This window comes from Stylophora pistillata, chromosome 7, assembly GCF_964205215.1.
Source record: "Stylophora pistillata chromosome 7, jaStyPist1.2, whole genome shotgun sequence".
Classification (NCBI taxonomy): domain Eukaryota; kingdom Metazoa; phylum Cnidaria; class Anthozoa; order Scleractinia; family Pocilloporidae; genus Stylophora; species Stylophora pistillata.
Genome location: NC_142525.1, coordinates 22,437,263 through 22,456,769, shown reverse-complemented (window position 1 = coordinate 22,456,769; position 19,507 = coordinate 22,437,263). Strand labels below are relative to the sequence as shown.

The 19,507-nt window shown below is 39.4% G+C and overlaps 2 protein-coding genes across 2 annotated transcripts in view; one reads left to right on the top strand and one right to left on the bottom strand.

The window, feature by feature from the left end:
- Positions 1–19,507, bottom strand: part of LOC111329877 (uncharacterized) — a 56,185-nt gene that overhangs the window by 13,793 nt on the left and 22,885 nt on the right. The gene's annotated exons all lie outside the window — the stretch shown is intronic.
- LOC148727115 (uncharacterized) lies at positions 12,313–13,278 on the top strand. The gene has a single exon (XM_088729095.1). It carries the CDS (start codon positions 12,591–12,593, stop codon positions 13,269–13,271), a length of 681 nt encoding a protein of 226 aa, XP_088585221.1. The 5' UTR covers positions 12,313–12,590; the 3' UTR covers positions 13,272–13,278.

Genomic DNA, 19,507 nt, shown 5'->3' with positions numbered 1-19,507 from the left:
TGTGCCGTATTTATAGGCGATTCGGTCATGGCCGATAAAGGATTTGACATTGAAGCTTTGTTAAATGCAAAAAATGTAGAATTGAATATTCCTCCCTTTCTTGAGGACCAAACACAGTTTTCTGAGGCAGATGTATTAAAGACCAAGGCAATCGCTAGTTTAACAATGCATGTAGAGAGGGCAATCAGAAGAATTAAGGAGTAACATTTTTTTTAATCTGATGTGCCACTAACAACACTAGGCTCAATAACTCAAATTTATACTGTTGCTTGCCTTCTTACAAATTTTCAAGGGCCTTTGATTTTGAATCCAGGTAGATAAGACATTGAAACATTTTTATTTAGAAATTAATTTGAATGACCCTCAGACATATTTGGAAATCCATTTAAACTATAACACTCCTTATGTACATAACTTGCGTCTTTTGACTTTTTTTTTTTTTAAGTCTTGTGTTCTGTTTAAAGTTATTACACACAACAAGACCATAAGTTAGTACTAAATAGTTTTTGTTCTCTATTGTTTTAAAATAGTAAAATTAAGTACTGCTTACTTCTATTGTTCAGTGAGTTTAGTGTGTGCTCTTTAATTAGTTAGAATACCATATTAAACAAATGAAATGGGTGTACATTCTTCAACCAATGGCTCAGGAGTTTGAAAATCACTAGATTACTGTTGAAAGTGCATCAAAACTTTTATATCTGCCACAATTACAAATAATATTAAAAGAAAAAGCTATCTACTTTGTTCTTTGCTTTCTGAAAGAATTCCTTATCAAAAGCTATCCTTGTACAAACATACAAATCATCTCTAATGTAGGAAAAAAAATCACGCCACTGCAGACCTTTAAGCCCAAGTTGGCACTGGACTTGATAATAATAAATATCTTTAGTCTTAAGTGAGTACTGATTTGTAAGTGGATCTTTAACTAAATATCGCATATTATCAAAAGTGGTTTCCCCCTCTTTGACTACTTTAATCTCCAATAATCCAAATGGATTTACAACATAGCTAGCAGAGCCGCGCAATCCAATTCATTATACGTAAGCTTGCTCAAAATCCCGATAGTGCACACCGATAGCCTGAGCAGATCGTTTCGCCAGAAAAATTATTTTTCGCGCGGGCGGCAATTGTTAGCGCGGGGAAAAAGAATATAATTTGCGACAACAATGTATACAAACAGAGACTCGGCCCAACAGTCCCAAAACGAAGACAATTTTCCGACCATTTCCCTTGGGTTAGAGTTCTTAAATGTGGCAGAAAAAAAGAAAAACAACGGAAAAGGAGACTCGGCATCAGCGCCGTCACGATTCGCTTCACTGTCAGAGGGTGAAATGCAACAAATTTTGACAGAAAGGCACTCTGGTAAAACCAAACAAATGACAAACTGGTCTGTTTCAACCTTCAAAGGTAAGCTTAAGTTTTTCCGTTTTAAAATTGTTAAATATATATTTACAATTGTTCTCGGGAATAGTAAAACTCACGGAAAAATTGTTTGCAAAAGGATTAACACATTTAATTACATCAAATTACAGATGTAACAATAACAGTCTTTCTGTCTGGTTTTCCTTCACGAAAATAACTTTTAAATGGTTTCTTTTTAAACTCAAAGAAAACTTGTTTTTATTTAGCTTGGTGTAACGAGAAACAAAACAAACTTCAATGGAAAACATAGGACAACTGGACACAAACCTGCGCAGGTCCTATGCCGAAGCGAGGAACAAGTCCGGTGAATCCTACTGCAAATCCTCTCTCTTTGGTTTCAGGCACTCTTTTCAGAGATACCTGAATGCACCACCCCTAAGCAGAGGGCTCAAACTGAGTTCAGATCCTCGATTTAAACGATCAAATGAAATGTTAAACGCTCAGATAGTCCGTCTGAAGCGCCAGGGCAAGGAAAATGTCACCCAAAAGCCAGCCATAGAGAGCGAAGACTTGATGAAGTTCAGAGCCTCGCCAGCCATTGCACTGAGTAATCCACTCGCCCTCCTCCGCAATGTATGGTTTTACGTTATTTTATTCTTTTGTCGGAGAGGAAGAGAAGGTCAGAGGCAGCTGAAGAAAACGAGCTTCAAGTTTGAATTCGATGCGTCGGGAAGAAGAATTGTCACAATGGCGCATGATGAAGCGACAAAACCATCCCGGAGGAGTGACTGATGTATTCAGCAACGAGAAATTGGTAAGAATGTATGAAACACCTGAAGAGAACGACGAATACAAAGCTTTGAAGTTTTATATAGCCAGACTCAATCCTCGGTGCGATGCTTTCTTTCAGTATCCGAGAAAGAATTCTAAGTGGAATTATGACGATAAAGTTTGGTTCGACGCCCGACCAATTGGTGGCAACAAACTCGACGGGATGAAAAAAAAGCATCAGCGAGGAAGCAAAACTCTCCAAAATGTACACCAACCAAAGCGTCAGAGCCACCGCAATCACCTTATGGTCGAATGCTGGTGAAGAGAACCGCCACATAATGGCAATCTGTGGTCACCGTAGAGAACAGTGTCTTTTACATTACAACACGCAGCCCTCGACATCACAGCTCCGCACCTGCAGCGAAGTCCTTTCGAAAAGCTTGACCTCTGACAGATCCGAATCTCTTGCCACTGTCACCGCCATAAACATACAGAAAGAATTGCAGGAAAACGGCCTCATTGTGCCCATTATAACTGAGGAAATCACAGGCGGCTTCGGATCTTTCTTTAACAACTGCACCGTTCAAAATGTCCACATCACTCTTGGATCAAATTTTAGCCACACTTGTTGACATTTACTGTTATACTGTTCTCAGTGTTTACTCAGACCGTTTTGCAGTGGTCTGTTTCCGGTGATCGATATACTTTTTGAAGCATTTTGACTTATGTTAACTCTTCTCTTGTGCGAAGTGTTTGTTTTCTCAGAGAAACAGAAAATGTGGCGTGTGGTAAATTAACCAATTAAACCGCAGTTTCTTCTCTGTCGTTAGGAGAGTTTTATATTTAATCAGGAAATAATTGTTAAATAAAAGGTCCATTCTTGAGCTTGATTTCTTTTTAAAAAAAGAGAATTAAGTATTTAAACTGCAGCAAAATAAAGCTCGAGCCATAAACAGAAAACTTGAAATAGAAACTATTTCCTATTTTGTTTAATATTTCGCTTACCGCGAACAATCAATTCTCATATTGTTGTCCGTTTAGAAACCACAGTTACAACTAGGACATATATACAGAGTTCATTTTGAACCTGATTTTTAAATATAGCAAGAAAGATAAATGCACACAAGTAAGCTATAATACACAAACCTTTATCACATTTATCCTAATACTAACTCAATTTCGTTTATTTTACTAGAAAATTAGGCCTAAGTTTGAAAAATATAAATTCAAATAAAGACATGCACTTAGTTATAAATAAAAGACCATGTTAGAGGGTCAGCTCAGTGTTCTTAAAACAGTGCTATATAAAAACTAGGCAAACGATTGTGTTCATATATTTAATATTATATTTTGGATTATAGTAAGAAAACAGAATATCTATGTACCTTTGATATCATGTAGATAGCCTGGTTGAGCCATAAACTTGCATGCTTTTGCCGTGTTGCTGGAGCCGGACCTATCCTTCGAATACTTCGCAACATCTTCAAATGTCAAAGCTGGAAGGCGAGAAATGTCTTGTGTCTCTTGATCATCTGTTATTAAGAGCAAATGTGGCCAAAAAATAGTACATTTTCAAAATATTGTGGCAACAACCAAAAAATCGATTCGGCTCATATTCTCAAGTTAGGTAGGCCTTATGGTGAAAAAAAGCACTGCATACTTCGTTTGGCTATATATCGATTTATTTTGGAGAAAATCGATAAAAACTGAGTTTCGCCAAAATGCCGCTTTTGAAGCTCAAAATTACAGACGAATCTCGGAGCGTCGCGCCACCAATTGAAAACACTAGGATCGATAAAAAGTACCAAATCTTGAAAAACAACATCAATACATGTGTTGACGGCAATTTGAGCAATTCTCGATCATTTATTTACACAATCTAATTGAATTTGTCCGACCTTCTTCTAACAAGATTAAAAATAGGTCAAAAGTAACCCGTTATTTAACTATGTGCTATTCAAAATAATCGACTGAAAATCTGGATTTTTGAAGGCGAAGTGTGATTCTTTTCGATCTCCAAAGGATTTTTTGGGGAAATGATTCAGTGCGATTTAATCAAATTTTAAAGTTGGATAAAATGAGCTCATTTGACGGTGCCGTCAGTTATTCGTACACATTCACACGAAAACTCAATTGCTTCGCATTTTACATCCAGTCTACAGCTTATTTAACAAAATATCACCTTACCGTTCATATTGCTGTATCACAAAAGGTTATTGCAGTCCTGAAATTGTTGCATCGCTCCCATAATAGCGATATAACTTGGCAGGATATTTTAGTCAACACCTCTTGATAATGAGTGTTTACAAAGCGTATCACGGGGTTTCGCCATTTCCATTTCGTTGAAAAGGAGGCTGTAATTACTTCACGTAAGAGATCTTTGTTTAAATAAAAGTCTTCAACCAAACCGCGAACCAAACGTTCGCAGAATTAATGTTGTTTGTTCAGAAACATGTTACTCTGGTACGGAATAACGCTAATTAATTCAAAGTGAAGTCCTCTGAAATCGACAACTCCGCAAAAATAGAACATTGGACTGTGAAGCACGTGGCTACAGGAACTATGGTCGAGTGTTGCATACAGCAAACAGGAGCAAACAATTATTTAACTCCGATCCTTCTTGAGTTAAATTCTTATCTAGTGAATTATTGTTTCGTTTGATAAAGCTCATTATAAGACAAAAAGAACGAAAGGTAAACCTAGTTCGGTGATTAAAACCACTGCCTGCTACAATATTACTGTATTTTACTGTGGATAAGATTTCAACTTCCCTGCACTCTTACTTAATTTTCTTCGGTTGACAGTATGTTGTTTTCAAAATGAGTTAAAGTCAAACTTATTTAATGAAATTCAGAGGGGTGCTTTTATCGTTAATCGCTGATACCACACTGAGTATTTAGAAACACTTGGGGCTTTGTATGAAAAGGAACCGGTCGAGATGACAATTGCCTTGAATAGAGGTCAGGATTTTAAATGATTTATAAGTATTTTTTAAGACGATGAAAGATTTAATCGTATTTGTTTTCTCTTCCTTACTATTTTAATCGCTATAGATTGTTTGATTAATCATAGAAATTACCTTGAAACTGGCATAAAACGAATTGCAGAGAAAATATGTGAACTCTGCAACAGCAGCGCGTGTCGTTCTTCTTATAAGGATATCTGCTGCTCGTTCAAAACTACAGTAAGAGTGCACTGTGACTTCGACAAACGGTCTAGAAAACGGGAAACAGTAATTATACCTCTTCTTGCTTGTTTGAGGTGGATATGAGAGCTTGTCTCGGTTTTCCGGGCCAAAAGACGAAGTCGACCTAATTCTTAGCCAAGCAACCATATTCTTTCATCCTGTTGGCATACATACCATGACTGTTTGTCCCTCGCCTAGTGCAACGCTTGGTTTGGGGTAGACGGGAGGCTCTAAGTTCGAGTTGCCGAGTTCCTTTTGAAATATCAAACCATGCTCAATAATATATCGCCACATAAAGCATTGATTGGCTTTGGACTTCGATGAGAAGTAGTCATTCACTTCTTAAATTTATCATCTTGGAAGGAAATATTAAGGAGATGGGAAAAACATGGGTTTGTTTACTTTCTTTTTTCTAGTTAAATCTAGATGTCAGTCTTTCCCCAATGGGCGTGAACATTCTGGTCTGACCCGACAACAGGTTTATGTTAAATTTGTCATTACGCATCAGCTACGCTCTATGATATTTCACCATATAATGCATTAATGGCTTTGGACCCGACCATATGTGAGGAGGATAGATCACTGCTTACTTGGCTACCTTCTTGGGAAAGAATACCAAATAACTAACTAGTTGAGGTAGTTTTTCAAAGCCACTGTTTCCAAAATGCAAGTATCGTATTTGTCTGATGTAGGTATACCGACTCGCACTCGAGTCTGCTGTATCAGCTGGTGCAATGATTACTCGAAGCGTTTCTTGAGTTCTGAGATACGCAGAAATGGTTTCATTTCCAGGCGTGATTTTTTTTTGGACCACTGTCGGGAGATTAAAGATGAGTGCGAATAATGTGAACGTGTGCTACCTGGGTCGTAGTCTTACTACTGGCACGAGTAACTTAACCGAGGCACAGTAGCCTCTGGGGGAGAAACAGTACAGATATAAAGCTGTTGAACGTTGGCTAGTACAAAAATTTCAGCGAAAGTCGTGGTTTGACCCTTACAAAACTTCTTTTAAGTAAACAAATATTCAAACACTACACTTATCTCTGTTGCACACCTGCAGTGGTGCATGATGGGCTATGCCCTTTGCAGATCTTTTGCTCTTTTTTGTCCTAAAATAGGCTTCATCCATCCAAGTACCATGAAACATTCAATTAAGATAAATTGAATCATAGTCGGAGTTAGATAATTGTTTGCTCCTCTTTCGTATATGTAACACTCAACCTTAGTTCCTGTAGCCACGTGCTTTACAGTCCAATGTTTTTGCGTTTTATTTCAGTAGACCTACTTTTGAATTAACTAGCGTTATTCCGCACACGTGAAACGTGTTTCTGAACTAGTTACATTCCGCTTACATTTGGTTCACGGTTCGGTTGTAGACTTAGGTTTAAACAAAGATCTCTTACGTGAAGTATTTCAACGAAATGGGAATAGAGAAACCCCGTCATACGCTTTGTAAACAATCATTATCAGGAGGTGTTGACTATCCTGCCAAGCTGTTATATCTCTGTTGAGGGAGCAATGCAACAATTTTAGGACTGCAATCCTCTCTTGTTGTATTTCAATAAGGAGAGTAAGATGATATTATGTTAAATAAGCTGTAGAGTGGATGTAAAATACGAAACAATTGAGTTTGCGTGTGAATGTGTACATTTTCGAATAACTGACGGCACCGTCAAATCAGCTCATTTTATCCATCTTTAAAATTTGATTAAATCGCACTGAATCATTTCCCCAAAAAATCCTTTGGAGATTGAAAAGAACCACACTTCGCGACGCGAGAAAATTTGTCTGACCAGTTCTCTGGAGTACAAGTACCGCGTGATATTTTTACACGTCTATGACGTTATTTGTACTCTACGGAGGGTAGTGGATAATAAAAAGCCGTATTAGCGTCTCAAAATAGTAACAGGTTTAATAACGCGATTCATCCATTACATACATTTATCACAAGCTGAGAAATTTCTGAAAAGCGATTTTCTCGGTAGTACCAATAGTATTTTCAACAAATTTGAAAGACTTACCTGGAAAATGACAGATTTATGGTAACGGAAATTATGTGGGAACAATTTTGGAGAAAAGTGTCAGATACATTAATGGTAATGGAGCAGAGAAATTCTGGCGTTACGAGTTCAAAATGAAAAGAATGATTTCGAAAAATAATAAATATAACATTATTATATGGCTGTGTCTCACAAGGACTAGGACCTACCGAATTCACGAATTTGATTGGCTGAAATCAAAATTGTAAGCGGTCTAGATTTTTCCATCTAGACCGGCATCTAGACCGGTCTAGAAAAAAAAGGTACAAAGAGTATAAAAAATTGGCATATAAGGCACACTCATATAATAAACATCATATTAACCGAGCTAGGTTAGTATGATGGCCCCGGCCGGACTAACACTCAGGGTCTTAAAGTAATTGAGAAGAATATGCTACCTTTCTATAACATCAAGAAATGGTTAGATATTCTAGTCTTCTCGGATAGGGACGAATAAATGGAGGTCCCGTCTCCTGCAGGGTTAGGGGCAGGAGATGTCAATTTCCCATGCACGAGATTACTCTGTAATGGATGTCCTCCCTTGGGGTGGAATGGGTGGGTAACAGGACCCCTGTTGATACCAGTGTTTACTACACTGAAGGGGCTATCCTGTATAAATAAAGATGTCTGTCTTAAGATGTCTGTCTGTCATGTATGAGAGAATCTTGACCTCGGTTGCTGGTATAGACCTCTCTGCATTCGGTCTGTACTGGCGACCTCGGTTAAGATTCTCCCATACAGACCTCCCGCTCCTAAGTAAAGTCTTTCTGCCGACAGTTTCAGGCAAATTTATTTTTAACGCGAAATTGACTGGGTGGAAATAAGAAACATATGCTCAAAAGAGCTCAAAATGAAAAGTAAATATACTTAGGACTTATTTCGAAAGACAATTAGAATGCAGCTCTCTCAAGCGACGAAATTAGCTTAGCAGTTAGGATACTTCGTTCCTAAACGCAATGCGAATTATGGCTGGAAAGTAACAGAGTGATCTTTCTCACTTCAACTAAGACTTTGAAAAGTGTTGTTTAATAAAAGATTTTGGCCTATCTTGAACAATTTTTAGACTTTCTACGCAAAATCTTGCGACGGTAGGTTTTTACGGTACTTTAACTGGACCGAAATATACAGCAAAGGGAAATAATTCGGTCAGCATCACTTGGCTGCGGCCGCGGAAAACAAACTCGTCACGATTTCCTGGTCCACGAGACCTGCTTCGGCGGAGTTAAATCAGACCGCAAGGACCAAAACTCATGTGCAACTAAGCTTTTTAAAATTCATGTTGAAAACTAACGTGAAAGCTAGCCTATTCAACAATACAATCTTTGATTTAACTCCAACACGATGACGGATGCAATCACTGCACAGTCACCAATATGATCAAAAAAGCTTTACAATGTACTAAATTTACATTATGTTAGTAATAGTATCAGATGTTATTGGACTTCGCAAATTGTAGTTACACCCCAGGCTGTTAACGTTCCATTGTGTTTCTAGGTACTAGTGCCACATTGTCTGAAATCGTCACGACGTCCAGAGAAGAGAGCTATAAAGATAACGCGTTCCTTAACTACGTTCGAATCACATGAGACCCTAGAAAGTGATCGCATTCAATGATCATGGACCAACAATGGATTAAATGAAAACTTAAATATTTTGCCTTCGGGGTTTCCGTTCTCAGACAATGCAAATATCTAAGATATTAGATAGATATATAAATAGATCGATAGATACTAGATATATAGATAGACAGATACTAGATTGGTAATTAAAATATTCAAATTAGCAGCCTCCTGAGGCTGAATTACAAGAATTTAAAGAACAAAAGCATTTCTAAAATAAAATTTTATGTAATATGAAATGAGAGTATTGAAAAACCTTAAGTATAAAAGTTTTACCGATTGGACATTGATGGAAATAATGTGTTCGTTTAACCATGAAAGCGTGGATTTCTATATACGTTATGTTATGTTTCTTTTTTGCAGAGGACAACTTAAAACACTTTATAAAGTTTTCAAATGCTCGTGCTGAGCTTTCCTTCTGCCCATTGGATCTTTTGTTTTGCCAAATCTTAGTTACCGTTGCCTTTGTGGTCTCCTCAAGGTCCCTAATATATCTTGCTCAGTTAGAGACATTTTAATTCAAGTAAGATCTTCTGATTACTAATAAGCCTCCAACAATCGTCTTAAGAACAAGGTAAGCCGCGAGTGCATAAAAAAATGTTGTATCCAACTTTTTCTTTGAGTAATATTTGAAAATTAAACCTGTGCACTTTTTCACCAATATTAACATTCCACCCCTCAGACAGTAACGTTATGGACAGGACGGCAGTGGCAATAAGGCACTGACAGAAAAATACCTAATTCTAAGGGCAGAACAAAGCCCAGCAATTGTTTTTTAAATTTTGTACATTTCTTAGCCATCCTTTGCAAAACCGCAACGTGAAATAGCCAAAATGTTCGTGGTCTGAGCCCGATGTCAAAGTGTCTAATCTTCTTTTGGAACTCGAAGCATCTTCTCATGTTTCGCTGTAAGATGTGGCGCCGTAAGAAACGGTAGACACACCCAACCATTCGCGAAATCCTAACTTAAAATATAAATTACGTCTCCCACAGCGTTGCTGTCCTGACTGCGAGCGAACATCAGACCCCCTTTTAGTGATGGGAGCTAACACCGACCTCGAAAATGATTTCAACAGTTCCTGGGCTTCAGAATATCGAATTAAAGGTATTTTTAAAGCGAGCTCAATTTCTTTTCAGTCTCCATAGAGCTTTGCATGAGACAGTGAAGTTTTACCCAGAATGAAAAATCAAATTTACGTGAGCGTAATGACAGCGTAAAGTTAGCGTATAGTTTAAGTTTACACAACTTTACGCTTCCTTTACTCTACGAAAAGTTCAGCTTTACGGCACCTTTACGCGTACATATAAAGCTGGCGTAATGAAACACCAACTTTACGTAACACCTTTACGTTTTGCGTAAAGCTTGTGTAAACCCTACTTTAAGCTTGTGTCAAGCTAAAATACAAGCTCCTTTACGCCAAATATATATGTACATAAAGACACTGCCAGTAAATACAATGGCAATCGGGAAAATTTTTCTTCCCACTTTTTAGCAATTAGAATGTTAAATTGTCACCTGCACCAGCATCATCTCTAATGAATATGAACCAGACGCACGGCCACACGTTAGCACGGCGTAGCCAGCGAGGTCTCTTTTGCGCTTTCTGTTTGAGTTCAAAGGTAAGTTTTTTTTTTATGTTTAAGGTGGACGGCCGGGCCCACGATGAAGGGAGGTGCAGTGCCCGCCGACCTACATGTCTAAGCCCAACCTATGGCAGGCGTGCAATGCCTTAGGGATGGGGTCCACCAGAAACGAGGGTCACCAGACGCCAACCTCGCTGGGGAATCGAACCCCACCTCACCTAAAAATTACACACTCACTCCAAGTAGAACGCACTCACAATAATAATGTCATCTGTGGATCTGGAAAAATCGGATGTGGTGATTCTAGGCGATTTTAACGCAGACATGATGGCGAGTTCTAGATTGGCAAGAAGAGATAAACAAGAACTTCTTAACTTTTCGCGGGCCTACAACTTCAATCAGTTAATAAAAGAACCGACGCGCATAACTGACACCTCGCGGACAATGATCGACTTGCTCTTTGCTAATAATGAACACCGCATTGTCAAATCAGGTGTTGTTCCGGTACCGCTCAGCGACCATTTTCTGGTATTTTGCATAATTAAAGCTGGTGTTACAGCAAAGGCTAAACCGAGAATACTCGAGAATCGCTCCTATAAAAATTTCAATCCGACTTTATTTAATGATGATCTTAGGGATATTCCCTGGCATATTGTTGAAAACGAGGACAACGTCGACGATGCCTTGTTTGTGTGGAACAAAATGTTTTCGGAGGTTGCTGATCAACACGCACCAGTGAAACGAAGGCGTGTCAAGGGAACGCCTCTTCCATGGATGAACAGTCAAATAAGTGATACTATGAAAGAACGTGACTGGGTGCATAGAAAGGCGCGAAAATCGAACTCGGCGCGTCTTTGGTCAATGTATGCAAAGCTTAGGAACAAGGTTAATGGCTTAGTACGTACTGCCAAGTCTAAATATTACAGTGACATGATCGAGGAAGCAAATGGTAACTCAGAAAAGGTGTGGAAAGCAGTGAACGAAGCATGCAATCGGAACTCATCTTCAGAGAGTATTCAGTGTATTATCTCTGATGGCGTTCAGCATATAACATCCCAATCCATTGCTTCTTCAATGAATAGCTTCTTTGCTTCCATTGGTCGAATTCTAGCAAATAGAATACCAACTTCTGCCTTGAATTTAAATTCCATTTCAAAACACTCGCTTTTCCAGTTCGATTTGACTGAATTGGATCAATCATTTGTGCTTGAGCAGCTTTTGTCATTGAAGACAAACAAAGCGATTGGTCTTGACAAAATTAGCGCGAGACTTCTTAAAATCTCAGCCCACACTATTGCACCATCTGTTGTTAAACTTTTGAATCTTTCAATTCGCACTGGTCAATTTCCCAAATTGTGGAAATGCGCGAAAATCACGGCATTGTTTAAGTCAGGTGACAGGACTAACGTTTCCAACTACCGCCCCATCTCAATCCTCCCTTCATTAAGTAAGATTTTGGAGAGAGCGGTACACTTGCAGCTGTATCAGTACTTGATTACCAATAATTTATTGTCCAACAAGCAGTTTGGTTTCCGGAAGGGTCTCTCAACCACAACAGCTTTGACCTCATTTGCCGATGAGGTGCTCTTAAACATGGAACAAGGAAAGCTTTGCGGGGCTGTGTTCATCGATCTAACCAAGGCATTTGACACGGTAGACCATCAAATAATGTTATCCAAGCTATCCGAGATCGGCCTTTCTGAAACAGCTCTTTGCTGGTTCCGTTCTTACTTAACTGGTAGACAACAGCGCACTTAATGTGGAAATGAGTTATCTGAGGAACTTCCAGTCACGTATGGGGTGCCACAGGGTAGTATTTTAGGGCCTTTGTTATTTGTGATTTACATAAATAACTTGCCAAATGTGCTTAACTCCTGCTACGCGTCACTTTATGCAGACGATACTGTGATTTATTGCTATGGTACATCCTCAAAGGAGTTGAGTGATAAGTTAAATAACGATCTACAAGGTGTGGCGAAATGGCTTCATGATCACAAGCTGACTTTAAATTTGGACAAAACTAAATGTATGCTTATCGGTAGTAATAGGAAACGCGAAAGCAAAGTAGATTTGTCTGTTTCAATTTTAGATCATAGTGTAAGTAATGTTCGCAGCTTTAAATACCTCGGTATACATATATCTTCGGATTTCACATGGACAGATCATATTGAACACCTAACTGGGAAAATCAATCAGAGGCTTGGGCTTCTCAAGCGTATAAAGCATTTATTGCCTTTCAGGGCGCGTTTACTTTTCTATAAAGGTCTTGTTATGCCCCTTTTTGAATATGCTGATCTAGTATGGGGCGATAAACATAATATTACCCTTATGTCTAGTTTGCAAGTTTTGCAAAATAAGGCCGCTAAAGTTATTTTAAATAGACCATTGTACTCATCCTCCACTGAGGCATTAGCCGTTCTCAAGTGGCTGCTTCTAGAGAAAAGGCGATTTCAAAGAAGATGTGTACACGTATACAAATGCATCAATGGCCTAATTAATCACAATATGGACTTGATTAGACAAGACGTACTTCATAAGCATAATACACGTAACAAAGGCAATTTTAGATTACCGCGTGTCAAAAGAAATTGGGGGAAGCAAAGATCACAATATCATGCCGTTTCCGATTTTAACTCCCTCAGTCAGACTATCAAAGACTCAAAGAATGTCAATAGTTTTAGACGTAATGTTTTTAAGTTTTTAATATAGCTACTTACGTTTAATTTTTATTTATACTTATTTTTAATATATTTTTGATTTTTAATTTTTATGCATTTTTTGTATCCTTTTAATCTCTTTGCAATTTTATTGCTTTCTTGTTTCTACTATATATATCTAGTTTCGAGGTCCTTTTTGAAAACCATATCTGTTATGAAAAAGTTTCCTCAATAAAGAGGATGATTAAGCTTAGCAGACCAAAACGATAATAATAGCCCCTAGCCAGCCAAAGGGTGGCACTGGAAAAAACCAAAACGATAATCATAGCCCCTAGCCAGACAAGGGGAGGCACCAGAAAAAACCAAAACAATAATCATAGCCCCTAGCCAGCCAAGGGGAGGCACAACAAAAACCAAAACAGCTAAAAAGCAAACCGGAGGGAGTCACCATGCACGGATGCAATGACACCACGGGCACACCACTGCCGATAGAACACGCGACGACGCCTGTTAGACTTGCACCGCCTGAAGGAGACTGGTAGGTAGGACTTCAGGCGGGCCTTGATGGATGCAATCACCGCCACGGCGCTAGGACGAGTATCACGAAACCGGAAATCATTTCTACACTGCCAGATACAAAACTTAGAGACATTGAGAAGATAGACAAAAAGACGCGGAACAGAAACGAGGTCACCAGAGTTAAAGCCAAAAAGGACATGACGAAGAGTGATGACAGGACACATAGGAGAGAAACAAAATAGCAAAGACTGCACCCAGGCGAGAACACTCTGAGCAAGTGGACAATAAAAGAACAGATGCTCGAGCGACTCGACCCGGGGCCCACAAAAACAAGAGAGGGGAATAGACAAACCAAACGAGGAAAGACGCCGGGCGGTGTACAGGACGCCGTGTGCAATCTTCCAATTCAGATCGATAACACGGCGATCAAGATGAAAGAAAGATAAGGCGCGCCACGTGGCAGGCCAGTCGAGATTGGGGTAGATGAACTCAAACTTTAGAACACAATGAGGCTGGACCATGTTCTCAGAGAGAAGGTACAGGTAACAAGACTTGGCAGACATGGTTAAGACAGGAGAACAGACAAGAGGACACGAAGAACCATAAACCAGAGAGTTTTTGGACGTGGCGAAAGCCCCGTCGAGCTTACGCCACGCCAGTACCAGAGCTTGATAGAAGGGTGGCAAGACCCTAAGGTCAAAACTAAAAGGACGAGAAAACACAACAAAAGGAGAGACACCAAACAAGGAATTAAACCAAAAAAATATGAGAGCGACCCAACTGGAAGGAGAAGAGACAAATCTCCTCACCCATTGGCCTAGGAGGGCCCTCACCTTAGACTGAACGTCCACCACAGAAAAACCCCCAAAAAGGGGGGATTGAACAACGGCAGAGCGAGAGACGAGCTCACGCTTGCCTGACCAAAAGAAGGAAAAAACCAGACGAGAGAGCACCACCTCCACCCAGGCCGGCATGTGGATAAGAGAGGCCACATACCAAACCCGGGAGAGGGCAAGAGCGTTAATAACGAGGGCCTTGCCACGAAAAGACAGAACACGAGCACGCCAAGACTTGAGAACATGGTCCACCGCATTGATGCGAGGGCGCCAGTTGTCTTCCTCAAGGTTACCGGGGCCAATGAAAACCCCCAGCACCTTGAGCTTGACAGGAGACCAGTCAAAAGGAACTGGGGGGTCCGTGCGACCCCGCCATCCACCCAACCAGAGACCCTTAGATTTGGAGAGGTTAATCCTCGATCCAGAAGCTAGTTCATAACACCTATATATGTCAAGAGCAGCCGAGATGCCTTCATCCGAGGTAAGTATGAGAGATGTGTCATCCGCGTACTGAGAGATGGGAGACAGCGGAGGACAACCTGGGAGAGACAGACCCTTAATACGGGGGTCTGCACGAATGCTACAAGCAAGGACCTCCGAAACAGGAACATACAAGAGTGGAGATACTGTACACCCCTGCCGGACACCACGAGAAAGACTAAAGAAGGGAGTCAAGTAACCATTAACATTTACAGCACTTTGCACACGAGTATAAAATAGGTCAATCCACACGATAAAGGACGGACCAAAACCCATGGCAACCAGAGTGGACCGCATAGTTCAAAGGTAAGTGATGGCAATAAAGATGATAGCACCCGATATAAGCGCCAGCTCCATGTTAAACATGTGGTAGCTGTTGAGAACTGTAAAACAGTTCTCCCACGGCATGCGTATAGAGATAAGATCATTTGTAACCTGTGTGCTCAAAAAATTGTAAACAACACTAATGACAGCACTAAAGCACACGTACAATCCCCTGGTATGGCTCATACTGCATTAAATGCAAAGTTTTTAGCTGCCGACACTGATTCATTTTAAATGAGGAATAGTGTAAGAAGTCCTCCGAAAAAAAATATTTTGGGCAAATGTTGTTCTTGTATAATTTATCATGAAACATACCATGACGAGCTTTGCTCAAGAAAAAAATTCTCAGCAGGCATCGTAAACTGATGCCAAGGTTTGGGGAAGAAGGCGTTGGGTGGATGTCATCACATTAATTACACCACAATGTAATTACACAGATTAGCGCCCACGAATCCACGAGAGATACGCGATTGCGTGCGAGTTAACGCGGGGTCATCTGTTGGCAATGAAAATTAAAATCATGAAATGAAATGAAGTTTGCTGTGCGCGTAATGGTCATAAATTACTGCGTTTTCTCTGTTTCTGCCTATTTCCTTATAACGACATTTTTAATCACGTAGTCTTTCAAAGATCCCTCCTTTTCACAGAAGAGGCAATACCTGCCAGGCGCCGTATTCTAAAAAGCCTCTCTTTCGTTTATTTAGGTATGATTCTTTCGCTTAACAAAAGATATCGCAATTTTCATGTGCCGTACGACCTGAATAACAACCGTATCGAATTTCCAGTATTGCGTCACTTGGTGGATCGATCAGTGTTCACGCTTTGCGATCGTAGTACACGATGTTATTGTTTTGGTACAAAACCTGTGGCGATCGCACGACTTGGCCTCGTATCCTGGTTAAATTCTTACCAATATTATAATATTAAACCTCGACGAGATTTTTAATGTCGAAAAGCATCATGTTTTCGATTTCGAAACCATTCGAAATGAAGTCATAGAGGCAGTCGGATTTTCGACGTGCGGCTTTCCACCGGCTAACTTAACCACGCAGAGTCTTTGCAGGATTACAAGTGCCACACTTGACCCTTGCAAGCATTGGTATCTACTTTTGAAAGAGGTATGTGACGTTACTTTGTGTAAATATTTCATACGCGATGTATTTAAGATATTTCCCGACGAAATCCAAAGTGAGGCGACGCGGGAACTTCAGCCGGCCAAATCATCGTTCGGAGTAGTGGGGTTAGCCAGGATTTCCGACCTCGTTAACGTTGCGTTCACGTTCGGTCTAATAGCTGGTCTATCTTCTTCGTAATAAAACAATCCCCGACGAACTTATTAATTCTGCGGGACTTATGACTATCGTAAATCTGGTGAACTCCGTTACACTAGAAGCCCGAAGGCGCGAAAAATTTATCTTTTGGCGCCAAACTCGGTCACGACTCCGAAGAGCTCGCTTCCTAATTTACCGAAAGATCAGCTAGAGTAAATTCCCTTGGAGTGGAACTGAAGAAGCTTCGAACACGGGTTTCTCATCTCGAATCAGCACGGAGTCAATTTTACAGACCCCTTTTTTCCACCTCAATGTTCGTACCTTGTCGTGGTGAGGTGGCTGGAGTGCCCCAATGACCAATTGCAATACAATTCCTTTAAAGAATTCAGCTTCAGTTGGTGGGCTGTATTTTCTGCAAGGTAGAGGCCAGACTAACACGGACTTTGTCATTGTAGTTATAGTTATGATTATTATAATTATCTTTATTATTAATGATTTTGTTATTGTTATAATTATCTTTATGATTGTGATTGAATCATTTTCAAAATGAAATAGGCTGCTCAATGAGGATGGCATGCTGAGGCAAGTAGATTTTCATTTATTTACCCCCCCCCCCCCCCCGCCCCAAGTAGAAATTCAAGTGTTTCTGAAAGTTTGTCTCTTCAATAGATTGTTAGAATGCAGAAGATTTTCTAAGACACATTGTACAGAGGGCTTGTCTTAAGTAGTTGTTTTCTGATTCAAAACCACCTGCCTAGTTCTGTTTCTCTTGGGTAGTTAGTCCATGGACTGTTGTTATCTGATGGAAGAACTAACAGGTGGATCTGTTTCTCTTGGGTAGTCAGTCCATTATGGGCTGTTGTTATCTGATGGCAGAACCACCAATCTGTTCTGTTTCTCTTGGGTAGTCAGTCTATGGACTGTTGTTATCTGATGGCAGAGCCAGTCCCTATTTTTTTTCAGCTCTATGCTGTCAGTCTTTTATGGACAGTTATATTTATCTGATGGCAGTTTTAGCTTGCTCTTTTTGTTTTGAAAAGTGTGTTGCTTATGCTGTTTGTCACGTATCATCTGTTATTAGTCAGAGGCACTTTGGTCAATCATTGCTATCATTGTCCTTATTATTATTATTGTTAATTCAGCTGCTACTCTTCTCTCTTTGACACAGGGCCCACTACAGACAGCACTAGCTTAATGAAGTCCCAAAAGCTTTCACAATGAGCCAACTCAAGAATTGCAGTCCTGAACAGTTTTTGGGGTTTTCCTGTCTTTTCTTGAGATAAATTTGTCTCAGTTTCAATTACTTGGATACTCATTCAGCTAGACTAACAATAACACCATTTTGTTCATAGATAAACATTGAAATAATCATAATAGTAATATAAATGATAATAATAATGATTTGTTATTGTTATCATTATCATTATCTTTATGATTGTGATCATCATTTTCAAATTGAAATAGGCTGCTCAGTGAGGATGGCATGCTGAGGCAAGTAGATTTTCATTTAATTCCTCCCCCCTCCCCCAAATAGAAATTCAAGTGTTTCTGAAAGTTTGTCTCTTCAATAGATTGTTAGAATGCAAAAGATTTTCTAAGACACATTGTACAGAGGGCTAATGTCTTAAATAGTTGTTTTCTGATTCAAAACCACCTGCCTGGTTCTGTTTCTCTTGGGTAGTTAGTCCATGGACTGTTGTTATCTGATGGCAGAACTAACAGGTGGATCTGTTTCTCTTGGGTAGTCAGTCCATTATGGGCTGTTGTTATCTGATGGCAGAACCACCAATCTGTTCTGTTTCTCTTGGGTAGTCAGTCTATGGACTGTTGTTATCTGATGGCAGAACCAGTCCTTATTTTTTTCAGCTCTATGCTGTCATTCTTTTATGGACAGTTATTTTTATCTGATGGCAGTTTTAGCTTGCTCTTTTTGTTTTGAAAAGTGTGTTGCTTATGCTGTTTGTCACGTATCATCTGTTATTAGTCATAGGGTGACTTTGGTCAGTCAATGCTATCATTGTCCTTATTATTATTATTGTTAATTCAGCTGCTACTCTTCTCTCTTTGACACAGGGCCCACTGCAGACAGCACTAGCTTAATGAAGTCCCAAAACCTTTCACAATGAGCCAACTCAAGAATTGCAGTCCTGAACAGTTTTTGGGGTTTTTCTGTCTTTTCTTAATTTTTTTTTGCCCCAGTTTCAATCACTTGGATCCTCATTCAGCTAGACTAACAATAACGCCATTTTGTTCGTAGATAAACATTGAAATAATCATAATAGTAATATAAATGATAATAATAATGATTAGATTAATGGAAATAATCATAGGAATTATAACCATCAGGATAATGAACATTATTTCCATAACTATTGTAAATATTTTTATCATTGTTATTATTATTATTATCATTATTAATGTTATCAATGTTATTATTTCCATCATGAATTATTAGAGATGCTTGGGAAAAAGTGATCTATAGTTCCCTCCAACTCATTATTCTTTCAGTTAAGTGAATTAAGACTTTTGTGAACAGTTACTGCTTTATTTTGTCATTCCTGATGACCATAGAAATGGTGAAAGTCCACAGATATTATCCCTCTAAGAGTTTCTCCAGGTGTTTTTTTCCCTCTGAATTTGGTTACAACAGAATGAAGGGCATCAGAGTATAGTGCGCCCAGCTAGACATGAATTGCATTAACATTACAGGGTCATTTTGTTGTATTCAGGGTTTAATCTTAGCCTTCTACAGACAAGTTTGTTCCTCTAAATGCAAAACACATTTTATCGTTTTTTAAAACAAACTTACAAAAACTGCCGAGAAACAGCTACTCAATTTATGGAAACATGACGAACAA